Genomic DNA, 12,692 nt, shown 5'->3' with positions numbered 1-12,692 from the left:
AAGTTACAAGTCGACTAACAAGTCAAGACTAACAAGTCTCAACTCGAGTTACAAGACAAGACACAACAAATACCAAGTTGACTCATAAGTCAAGACCAACAAGTCTCAAGTCGACTCACAAGTCAAGACCAACAAGTCACGAGTCAAGACCAGCAAGTCTCAAGTGAGTTACAATTCAAGACCAACAAATCTCAAATCGAGTCACAAGTCAAGACCAACAAGTCTCAAGTCAAGTCACAAGGCAAGACTAACAAGTCTCAAGTCGACTCACAAATCAAAACCAACAATTCTCAAGTTGAGTCACAAGTCACAACAATTTGATTGGTTGGACTGTTGGATTACTCCAATGGTCCTAATTTGATTGGATGCTGGGCCGACACCATACACAGATGTCAACAGACAGAGACCGCAGCACAAGCTTTCTCAATATACCTTTTTCATTCTTGGATTTTGGGGAAGATAGCAAGTCTTTCCAAGTCGGAGGGCTAAAGTCTGAGTCAAGTCACAAGTCAGAGCTTTGAAAGTCCAAGTCGAGTCGTCAAATTCATGACTCAAGTCTGACTTGAGTCCAAGTCATGTGACTCGAGTCCCCACCTCTTACCACACCTGAGCACACACTGGTGAGAGTAGAGTACTTGCCGACATGATGAAGGTCTCATTCATGCATTTTGCTTCTTCGTTGTTGATGGCGAAGTTCTTGGTGATGGTGTTGTTACTTTTCTTGCTGTCGATGATAAACAAAGCCCTGGCTGTTTTCCGAGGAGCATCCAGAAGTAAGGTATAATTGATACCTGCAGGATAAAACACATGTTTGTAAAGAAGAAGAAGGAAAAACTCAGGATAAAATAAGGTCCTGAATGACTCACTTGCAGGTTTTAAGTCGTGGTTATCAGATTTGACCCTGTAGTGGAAGCAGAATGTGGTCACCACACACACAGACTTCAGTCCTCTGTGTTCGCACTTGTTCTGAGGCTGCTGTAGGTTGATTTTACCGGGGTTGAAAGACATGTTTGCATGCAGCTCTGCAACATCTCTGGACCTGGTGAAAAGACACAGACATAAATTTTTTTAATTAAAAAATAAAATTCAGCCCCTCAGAGGAGAAAAAACTTGTATATAAGTATGGATGGATGCACCATGAATGTGCTTTATTATGTGGATAACAACATTTTTTTTTAGTTGTGTGAATGGTTAGTAAGCAATCACACTATAGTGATTCTCCTGCTCCTTTTCGTACGTTTTTCGGCACGTAAAAACTCAATCACACTTTTAGCTATTTTAACAAACTTGATATCAAAACGTTCAGCTTGTTCCGGAAATTACTGCTTGTATTTTTGGTATTCATAAACAAATAATTTCTGAAATATTAATATTCTCCATAGAAAATGAATGAGAAAGTCTTCAAATTTTAAGTAGATTAGCAATAAGCCTTTAAATTTAATGGGCTATGTTTTAATCGTTTATAGTAATTATATATATAAAAAAAAATTGAGTTTACCTAATATTTTAACTACATGCTAACGTCTTTGGCTAATTTGCTATTTACTGTTTTTTAAGGCAACTTTAGGGTTTAACTTTTATCTTAGCAACATGCTAACGTTTTTGGCTAATTTAGTCTACTGAGTAATTTAGGCTATTTTGGAGTTTAGCTAGTATTTAAGCACTGAACAAGCTTTTTTTTTGGCTAATTTGGCATCAACTGAGGTTTTTTTGGGCTAATTTGGAGTGGAGCCAATATGTTAGTAACATGAGAACGCTTTTTGCTAATTACTGAGGTTTTCATAGACCAATTTAGAGTTTAGCTTTTATTTTAGCAACAGGCTAATGTTTTTGACTGATTTAGTTTACTGAGAAACTTTAGGCTATTTTGGAGTTTAGCTAGTATTTCATCAACAAGCTAGCTTTTTTGGCTAATTTGGCATCTCCTAAGGTTTTCTTGGCAAATTTTCAGATTAGTTCATATTTAAGCATCACACTAAATATTTTTTTTTGCAAAATTAGCATGTATTAGGGATTAAAACTTTTTTTTTTTAGTAATTTAGGTCAACTTCAGTGCTCTTTCATAGTTCTTTAACAAAATGTCCAGTCTTTTAGCAAATATAACATTTTTAATATTTTTTGTCTTTTCAGCAAATCCAGCAATGAAAGTAAATTGTGTCTCCATTTTCAGCAAAAAGTTTCAGCATTTTCAGCCACTACTTTCAGCAAAAAGCCTTCACACTAGCATTATCAAAGGTAATGCGACTTTTCTAGTTTACAGTTAGATTGCAGCAGCAGAGGAGTCGCCTGCTGCCATATCCTCCTTCAACTCTAAGCCACTTGGGAAACAGAGTTTTTACACAGATTAGTTGAGCTTCAAGCCTGGGAAGCAACTAAAGTCTGCATGATCGCGTCCAACAGGGAAGTGTGGGCGGAGGTTTTAACACAGAGATAGTGAGGAAGTCTCCTGCCTCTGAGCCTGCTGGGACTTAACACAGCTGTCTAAACCCAAATAAGACAATGGAAAGTTGACATATATAATGGATTATCCTGCAAAAAAAAAGATGAAGGTGGAATGTGTAGAATAAGGAGTGTTTACATGCAAGGATGGGCTGTTTCTTACCAGAACAGTGAAGCTCCTCCGAGACCTCCTATGGTAACATCTGTGATCCCGTCTCCATTTAGGTCCATGACTCCATGTATGGACTGGCCGAAGAATTTTGTCCCGCTGCCGCCTGCAGGGATATGCTGTGGAGGCCACAGAGAACAAAGCAAAGTGGGCTAGAGGGCTTTTTGATGTCTGTAAAATATATGCAGACTTTCAAACCATGAGGTAGTTATTAGCATCTGACACAAGTAATCTGAAATGACCAAAAAAATCCTACTTCGTCCATGTCAAATAACTTCTCTTGTCCTTTGCTTCATCATCATATCCACTTTAACTCATGTTTAATAAAATGCAGATTCTAAATTTTAAAAAAAAATTACCAGAACTGTTACATATCCAAGTAACTAAAATACTGATCTTGAACTCTTAGAGTAAAAGTAAAAAGAAAAATTAAGAAGGGTTTTCAACATTGAGAGTTATTATTCGTGACTGTAAAACATAAGTGCTTATTGAAGTTAAACACCCAGATATTTTGACTCTTTTTTTAAATACGTTTTGGGAAATAAAACCAAGAACGTTAAGTTGAAGAATCAGACATGACCTATTTCTCTTTCAGATTTATTAGCAGTACCAGAGAAAAAGAAGCTTTTCATAGAGTATGTCTATATTTGTCAGGAGTAAGTATTCTGTTTCCCCTTCTGGTCACCAGCAGGAGCCATGTCTAGAGTACTGAATGGACTTCATTTCCCAGCAACCCCAGCAAACAGTTCCTGGATGCCGTTCAGCTGGCTCTCATTTCCCAACCATGCATAGGACACTTACATACTGCACAGAGCCTCACTCATTGCGAAGTATTGCTTGTGCCACCCTGCCTGTATTACCGAGCGGTTTTATCTGGACCTGATCTTCTGTTTACCTGACCCTGCTGTATCTCTGATAGCCTGCTGCCTGCCCTGACCCTCGCTTGGACTCTAACAACTCTAGACTCTTCTTGGATGACCTCATGGATTGACCTCTGCCTGTCTGACCCTGATTTAGCTTTGTGGACTTTTAGCTGTGCTTAGTTCCTGTCTAAACTAATAAACCAGCTGTCTGCCCGTTTGTGACAATATAATATCTAGATAGGTATAAAGAGATTTAGACTTCAACACCCAGATATCTACGTTTGCATGCCCTTCCGTACCCTTATATGTTGCTTAAGTGTTCACTAGGACTAGCCCGCAGCATACCCGTAGAAAAAAATTGCATGAACATTTTTTGCCATATGGCTTCACCAGGTTTTTATGATCTTAAAATTTCTTGCAGGCCACCTGGGTGCCCTGTACCAATTTGCCCTTCTGCAGACCAGTTTGTGACAGTGGAATTACTTGTGTTGGTTAGAACCATAGATATTCAACATGTGACAGATCATCTGCACAGAAAACGGTCAGTTCTGGTTTTTATTCTCTATAATTACAGATGCTCACTTTAAAGAAACGTAACAGCCCAACCACCATTGAAAGTTTTATAAGTCAAACATTCAAAACAACTACAAAATTATTTTAATGTCATTTCCACCACATTTTCTCCTCTGAAAATGAGAAGCAAAATGTCATCCGCCTAAAAAAAATCTAAGTTCATATGAACCTTTTTGAATTTTTTTTTTGCTTTGAAGTCATCTTGGATGAATGAGAGTCTTCACAGATCTAAATTCATCTTATATTAGCATACTTTGTTTTTTATTCATTTGAAAGTGGCATAAGAAATACCAAATTATGTCTAAGCTTAATTGAAACCTTTTGTTTACACCAAACCCAAATTAATTTAGACAAAATTCCTTGAATGAAATCCATTCACATGACTTTAGGAGATTTACAACCATCTTCTCATTCTCCATAGTTTCAAGAAAATAATAAACCTTTTCAGTCTGGATGTGCCTTAGCATCCACATGCAGTAGATCCACGAAAAGCTAAAGTCTCATTCAACAAATCCTGAATAAAGTTAATTTCTCTCAAAAAAGCTAGCCTCCCAGTAATCTCAGAGTACTTTGCAGTTCTCACCTGAACAAACTTCTCTTTCAGCGACGTCTTATCTCCATGATAGATGTAGACGCCTCCCTTGTGGTTGTTCTCCAGAGGAGCCCCGATTGCCACATCGTTGAACCCATCGAGGTTGAGGTCCAGCACTGCTGCGATGGCCGTACCGAAGCGAGCCCCGCACGGCTCGTTGCAATCGCTCGAGCCCTTGGGGCAACACAACTGGTTTTTGGGCTTCAAGGTGAACTCGTGCTCAAACTGACCCTTCTGGTTGAAGAGCAAAAAGAAAAAAAAGAAAAACATTCAAAATGACTCCTTACATGTTAATTACAATGCGATCTTTGATACACAATCGTTTGATTGTTGCAAACCTGGTTTAGTTTATAGACGTAGACTTGTCCCTGTTCGTCTCTTTCTGGGCCCATGAACATCGGAGCTCCGACCAAAAGGAGGTCAGTGTAGTCGTCTTTATCGATGTCGATGGTCTGAAGAACGCTACCAAAGTACGAACCAATCTGCAACAAAAAAAACATCAGCTTGATCTATTTGACCCCAGTGATCTTTTAATTAAGATAATGGTGTTCTAGGCAATAAAAAAAAAATCTGTAATTTACTGGGACATAGATTATGGAGAGCAGCAGGAGGCGGTGGAACTGTTCATGGGGAAGTAAGTTTTTCCTGATATCCCACCTTGTTTACTCTCTCTCCCACTAGCCTACAGCCCCTCAACCTAACATAACCACTGCAACAAAAATGGCAAGAAATATTGGAGTTATCCAGTACAGTCACAAGCAGAAATGTCGACCCTGATGCATAAACATTTATAAAACTAAACTCCACAAAACTAGAAATGATGGGTGGAGGCTGGGATGTCCACTCACCTGTTCTCCCTTCAGAATCTGTGAGATGACGACGTCCGACCCATTAAGACGGTAGATAATGACCCGCCCTGTGTGGTTGAACCGCGGGGCTCCTGTGATGTACAGCTCTCCATCACGGGTAGTCGCCGACTTGACATCGTATCCTGCACATACATGCATTCCCCCCATTGTTACATCAAGCACACAAAGCCAAAACATCCATCAGTGTTTTAGCACTTCTGTTTATGCCAGCTGTCGCAAAGAAGCTGTAAAACGTGGATGGAAACTGGCAGAAAACACACACACACCCTCTCAGAAGAGTATGAAACCACTCAGCGAGCTGCAGTCTGGCCTTCAGGATGTGCCAACAGCTGAGTTTACAGTACGGAAGCCTAAACCCACCGGTTTTCCATTCAATGACATGTTGATTAAATAACTCAATATTAAGATGCGGTGGCTGGTTTAAGCGCCATAAAAGGCAACGGCACGGAGAGGGGAGCGTGCGCACAATATTTATGAGACACAAGGCAAAGGAGAGCGGAGCATCTGCAGTCAGAGTTCAACAAAATTCTTCTTCTTCCTCCAAACAGAACAAACTCTGAATTTATCTGAGCTCACTTCTTTGTGACGCTTCATGAGCAAAAAACAACATTCAGGTCTGGAATGTGGCTGCAAACTAATATTTATCCGTCTGTATCCGTTAAAGGATTTTTATTTCCGTTTGTCATAACAAACCTGAGTCCTAAAATACAGATCTAATAGTGGTCTGGAGGTCCGCTCACCCAGGTATCCAGCCAAGCCCTCATATCCAGCCTCAGACTTCGGGTCATAAAACTGAGTTTTCCCTGGAATGACAGATTCTTTTGCAGTTTGCAGCACCACCGTCCCATTCCAGTCATACGCTCCCACTGCTCCCATTAACATGCCGTCCTGAGGGAGAAGAACAAGATATATTAAAGGCCACAGACCATAAATGGGATTCAAAATGAATCTAAAAATGTAAAGATTAACTTAAATTTGATAATTAAATTGAAGGGTTCAGATTACTTGATTAAAAGCTCAGATAAGCTGCAAAGATATATTGTTTAGTTATGAACTCATTTAACCAAACAGAAACTTGGTCCCAATTGCAAATAAGTATTTTAAGTATAAGTATTTTATAAGAGATTTTGTGCAGCAGACACCCTTAAGGAACCTCAGACTGATACTGGATAAATAAAATGTGTTTTGTAAAAAAAGGTTGTATTGAATTGTCAAACGCTTATTGAACGGGTAGGTTTATATTGAATATTGTTGAATCCCTAGTACTTGGGCACTTTATCTTTACATTTTGTAGCTTTTTATGGCGCTACCCAAAAGCCAAGAGACATCAAACCAATTTAAACTCATAAAAAATGTATGAGATTCTCCTCAACCAACTACTTTGACAAGAAATTACTTGCAAGGTGGTCTATTGTTCCATATTATTACAATAGATTGTTGTTGGATAATTTATATCAGTATAAAATAAACAATACAAATGGGCAAAAAATTATTCAGTAATAGGAATACATGAGTTTATGTATCTCTTTTTTAGTCAAATTTCTCATTAAATGTACTTTTTAATATGAATATTATGTTATTTATAGTGGGCTGCACGGTGGCGCAAGTGGTTAGCGCTCTTGCCTCACAGCGAGAAGGCCCCGGTTCGAATCCCGGCTGGGACCTTTCTGTGTGGAGTTTGCATGTTCTCCCCGTGCATGCGTGGGTTTTCACCGGGGACTCTGGCTTCCTCCCACCGTCCAAAAACATGCTTCATAGGTTAATTGGTGACTCTAAATTGTCCCTAGGTGTGAATGTGAGAGTGGATGTGTGTGTGATTGGGGCCCTGCGACGGACTGGCAACCTGTCCAGGGTGTACCCCGCCTTCGCCCTTCAGTAGCCGGGATAGGCTCTGGCACCCCGTGACCCCGAAAGGGAAGAAGCGGTCAAGAAGATGGATGGATGTTATTTATATTGTATTATATTTATATTATTTATTTTTTTTATTTATCCATCAAACAACACATTTAAAACTTTCTTTTTAAAGGACAAACTTTATTTTATAAAATTTGAGAAAAACTATGTGAACAAAATTTGCATTTTTAAAACAGCTTTTGTGTCTACATAACATTTCTAATGAAATTCTTAAAAAACAAATAAAAAAGAAACCGTAAAATAGTCTAATAGTGACTCATATTCAATTTAAGTGAAAATCTTGTCATTTTTAATCATTGAAGGAGTTCAGGCTGCATGCTGGTTAATTAGCCATAACACAATCAAAGCAAAGCGGGACTTTCTTAATTGGACTTTTTAACTCAGCGTGATTCATCTTGTTAAATTTAGATGACACAATGATGGAAGTGATAAACATGAGTCAGGAGCAGGAAGAAAGACGTAAGAAAGAATCCTGTTTGCTTTTAAGCAGAAACAGGAAACAGCCTCTGAATGACCCTCCACAGCCTGTGAGAGGGCAGAATCAACAGCTGCCCGATTCGGCTGCACAGTCATTTCTCGGGCTTTATGAGTTTGTGTCTCTTTCTGTCTCTAAATGCAATCACAGGATACAACAAAGTCTAATAACACAAAATCCTATAAGGGGGCTTTAGATCCACAGATAACACTGTCTGTGCTGTCATTTTCTGTTTAAAGGTTATATATTTGGGCCCACATACACAATTGATCCTCATTTTCTTCTTATAAAAATATTTCAAATCCAATATGAGGAGATGATTACTTTATTTGCACAAGAAAGGGACATTGCAAATTAAAGAACATTAAAAGCAAAGGTAAATATGACTCATTTCCATCAGGCAGCATATATACTAATAAAATCAGTGTCTGTTTAGCAATAAAATGTTCTGATTCCAGATTGTATCTGATTACACATTTGAGATTTCTGAAGACACAGTTTCTCTTAATTTAATTTATTTGTAAAAAAAACACAGAAACTCAAATTGCAAACATGTTTGTCGTTATTCAGAAATAAGTGACTGAATATCCACTTACTCTTAAAGGATGAATGCTGAAGCCAGTTTGGGACATCTCCATCTCAAAGGAGGAGGTGAAATTACCAATTGTTGCTAGAAAAAAAGGAAAAATGTGGTTAATAAATAAACTTCATTATCAAGCAAAAAAAAAAGTGTTTCTAACTGTAACTAAATGGATTTTAGACTTCTAAGAGAATATATATGACAATGTCCTCCGTGAAAAAACAACATGAAATATAATCAAATAAAAGTATAGCACAACAATGAATCCTTTATTCCAGAAATGTCTGTTTGTGACATTACAGCCAAAGGTCCTGCGCTACATAAAGTAAGTATAAAATATATATTTTTTAATGTAGTATTATGAAATATCCTTCTACAATATTGAATCATTGACAATATCTGACATTCAAAATTGTCAAAAACATTGTCCACCATCAAAACATTAGTTTGTCAATGATCTACTCTATGATAATTCAAACCTCTCCTTATATTAATAACTGTATAAGAGAACTGGACTGAGCGAGTGTGATGTCACTAATAGAAAATGCTTCACTTCCGGCTCCAGCGAAATTAAGTCAATTCAATCTTCTTTTTTCCACAATGTGAGCAGCGATTGGTCCAAGTTAGTCTGAATCAGTGTTTCTATGGCAACTACTGTCGTCAATCGGGAGTGAGCTTGTTGGAAGACCACACCCCTTCCACTGAAAGCAGGCTGGGGGAGAATCTGTCAATCAAACATTTCGAACCTTAGAGGTGGGGGCCAGTGGGCACCACGGTTTAGTGAGGAATCTAATTGGCCATTTTATAACTGGAATAACTTATAATGAAGAAAACAATATCATGAAGGATTAGCGAGAACATGTTACAGAGAGGGGGAGGAGTCACTCAGTCCATTTCTCTTATACAGTCAGTGTTTTAAACTTGCAACATAATCTTTTAGAGTTGTCTCTAACTATTCCTTGTATTAAGCTGTCCCTTTTTGAACGTTGAGGGTGTTACTGTGATTACCTTCCAAAGCAAAAATCTTGCTTCCCAGAGTGTCCACGATGCTCAGCAAGGCAACCTCATCAGACACGTTGAAGAAGTGATCTTTTAGGGGCTTGCTGGAAATCCCCTCGATCTCTTGGATAAACTTTTTTACATCTGCTGGGCTTTTGTTCTGACGGTTGTAGTCTCCTAAAACCTTAAAAGTAATACAAAAATGACTTAATGACACATTTGTATGCACAAGTAACTATTGTAACACTGTAAATGACCCTAAAATCCAGTATTTTAAAAGCATTCCCAGGGTTTTTTTATTTATGATTATGCAGGTTTTTGCCAAAATAAAAAAATGAGTTGTTTTGTTGTTCATTAGAAATTTGTCTTTGAGTTGTGAGCAGGAGAATTGGGGTGGAGCAACCCCGCCCCTCTTCCCCTTTTCATTGCTAAGAGCTCTCTGTTTACATGCTTATCTGCAAGATACCAGCTTGGATGAGGAAAATGAAGACACACATTGGATCTAGTTCCAATGTGTTTTTTTTTTTTACAATAAATTTGAATAAAAAATATATTTTTAGCTTAATTTTCTTTAAAATAGGTCCTCCATCATCAGTTAAATACCAAAAGAAAATGTAAAAACACAGTTTAAGTGGGTCTAAAATATATTTATAAGTTCTAAATTCAATAGCTATGTAATAACTCCCAAATCTAAAAAGCCAAAATTAACTTGTGTAGATATAAACAGATGTGGAAAAACTATTTTTTCTTCTCATTAAGCCTGTAAAGTAAATAAATGTTCCCAAATGTAGATTAACGTAAGGAACTAATACCTACAGCAATGCCAAACCTTTCGATACCATCTTCATCACATTCGGCGATGACACTGTCGAGTTTATGGAAGTCATGTGACTCCCCATCAGTCACAATCACCATGACTTTCTTTGCCTCGGGCCGAGCACCGCGCTCTGGAAGGAAGGCTTCCTTCCTGATTGTTAGAAAAACAAACCGCTGTAAAGAGCTAGTTAAAGGTCAAATTTTAAGACAATAGAAAACTCAAACGTGAGGCGGGCGCATACCTGGCTGTTTCAATGGCGAGAAAAGTGTTGGTCTTTGTGCCGGTGTGCTGAGGAAGGGTTTTGACATAATCCACCATTATTGTATTGCTGTCAAACTGGCTCAGGTTGACGAGGTGACTCACATTTTCTCCGTAAGACACTATGCCCACCTGGAAGAGAAACATTTGTCCCTCGTTTATTTTTCTTTTCACTTTTTCAGAGTTCTGCCCTCACTCCCCCCACCCGCCTTCCAGGACCGCCTGCGGAGGATGTGGCACGTCCAGCCGGGGTTGATATGACCATGGAAGATGTGACTTCAAGCCTCTCCTCTCTGTGGCCAAAAGACTTTCCAGTGCTGCCCGGTGGAAAACCATGTGCAGCCTCCGCCAGCCCAGCGTAGCCAAAATAAGTCATTTATTCCCAGAGAGATCCAAGAAAATGTAACACAATTTGGCAATCTTTAAATTCTATGATATGCAATTTTGGTGATCTCTGCTGTTTAAAAATTAAATTCAATTAAACATAATTAACACTATTTAATCCAAAAGATCTTGTTTTGCAAACTACATAACATATTTCTAAAGTTCATTCCAGCAATTTGACACACATTATGTCACTTTATGTGAGTCGTGGAACTCACTTGTGAGAAGTTTGGCCCGATGGTGGTGTTCTGAATGAAGCTGACCAAAAAGTCAACGATGCTGCTCCACGGGTAGATGCTGTTGGATCCGTCTAGGACGATGACAATGTCCAGATTCTTGGCACACTCTTAGAACACACAAGTGAGGGAAAGTTGAGCTTTCTTTGTGCCAGGCATTAAGATAGAACAGGGTTTGTGCTGGTTTCTGATGACCTAAACCTTAAATTCTTATTCAAAAGTAATTTGCTGTTTTCACAAAAAAAAAAAAATGTTTATAAAGAAAATATAACAACGTGTATGTTTGTATTTAAGAGTAGTTCATCACAAAATTGCTGAAAAATAACAGTCAAAATGTACACTTTAGGTCAATTCATCAAAGATTAAATCTAAAGATTTGACATAAGAGTTGTCAAATTTAGGTTTGACGATTGAAGTGACAGGTGGTCATTAAATTAGTGGTAGAAAAAGCTCGCCTGGTATCTAACAACTTTCAGCTTTTTGGTATTAAGATAATATCAGGTTAAAAGCAAGAAAAAAAAGAAGAAATTATAGTCAATGTGGAACACCAATGAATTTTCAACATTAGGATGTGACCTGGTGCAGTGATCCACCTGAACAAAAACGTTTTATTTTTATTTTATGTCAAGTCACATGGTCACAAGTAAAAAAAATCTATTCACTATTGTCTTAAAGCAGATTCTCCGACAGATAAATTAAAACCTCAAAGCTAGCAAAGTTGACAAAAAATATGTGTATTTGGAAAGTTTATTTTTGCAGAAAAGAGACGATGAGGAAATAAAGGGAGAGACTTTGACTTCAAAATAAAAGAAAAGTGATTCAACAGACAACTCCAAATATGGATTTTATTACAATAGGATATCTTAGACTCCATAATATTAATGCATAATGCTGCTAATAATATGCAAGATTCACATTACAAAAGAAATACCAGCTTTAGTGAGAGTTTTATCTGTTGGGTTAGATAAGGCTGACACTTTGACAGTTAAGGGGAAATCTACATTAAATTGTAATGGTTCCTACATTAAATTTAGTGAACAAATAACACTTAAACCAGCTGCAGATATTTTACACAGGATGAAGATAAACTTTAAACGGCGCCAACCTTCCACTAAAAGCAATTTGGGGTTCAGTGTCTTGCTCAAGGACACTTCAACACATAGGCAGGCAAGGTGGGAATCGAACCAACAAGCTCAGGAGTTGACCGCCCTACCGCTGCCCCACAGCCCCCCCATGCTTAACCTCAAAAGTAAAAAGAAAATGGGAGCCCTCTTGAGCCTCATACAGGCCGGTCAATGGACTGAAAAGGTTGGGACCCACTGGTCTGGTGTGTTCTATTATTATCTGATGGAAGAACTTTTATGATAAAAATTAATCACGTAAAAGTTTTTGTTGTTATTTGTCGATTCTGCAGTTCATTTTCAGGAGTGTTGCTAGAACAGTTTTGGAGCATTTTTAGATGAAATGAACATTCTGGTGGTGGTGAAGGAAGACAGGAAAAGTCAGAGAAAGTAGAAAAGAAAC

General features: G+C 38.1%; 1 protein-coding gene across 1 annotated transcript in view; it reads right to left on the bottom strand.

Moving 5' to 3' along the window:
* Positions 1 to 12,692, bottom strand: part of itga1 (integrin, alpha 1) — a 64,862-nt gene that overhangs the window by 13,265 nt on the left and 38,905 nt on the right. The window contains exons 6-17 of the mRNA XM_024299731.2: positions 11,151 to 11,278; positions 10,532 to 10,680; positions 10,290 to 10,440; positions 9,483 to 9,657; positions 8,491 to 8,564; positions 6,246 to 6,393; positions 5,485 to 5,627; positions 4,975 to 5,118; positions 4,628 to 4,870; positions 2,603 to 2,727; positions 867 to 1,039; positions 640 to 791 (exon numbers count right to left, since the gene is read on the bottom strand). Of these exons, the coding sequence (XP_024155499.1) occupies positions 640 to 791; positions 867 to 1,039; positions 2,603 to 2,727; positions 4,628 to 4,870; positions 4,975 to 5,118; positions 5,485 to 5,627; positions 6,246 to 6,393; positions 8,491 to 8,564; positions 9,483 to 9,657; positions 10,290 to 10,440; positions 10,532 to 10,680; positions 11,151 to 11,278 (1,805 nt within the window). The remainder of the gene's footprint in view (positions 1 to 639; positions 792 to 866; positions 1,040 to 2,602; positions 2,728 to 4,627; positions 4,871 to 4,974; positions 5,119 to 5,484; positions 5,628 to 6,245; positions 6,394 to 8,490; positions 8,565 to 9,482; positions 9,658 to 10,289; positions 10,441 to 10,531; positions 10,681 to 11,150; positions 11,279 to 12,692) is intronic.

This window comes from Oryzias melastigma, linkage group LG12, assembly GCF_002922805.2.
Source record: "Oryzias melastigma strain HK-1 linkage group LG12, ASM292280v2, whole genome shotgun sequence".
NCBI classification, from domain to species: Eukaryota; Metazoa; Chordata; class Actinopteri; order Beloniformes; family Adrianichthyidae; genus Oryzias; species Oryzias melastigma.
This window is presented reverse-complemented; position numbering and strand designations above follow the sequence as displayed.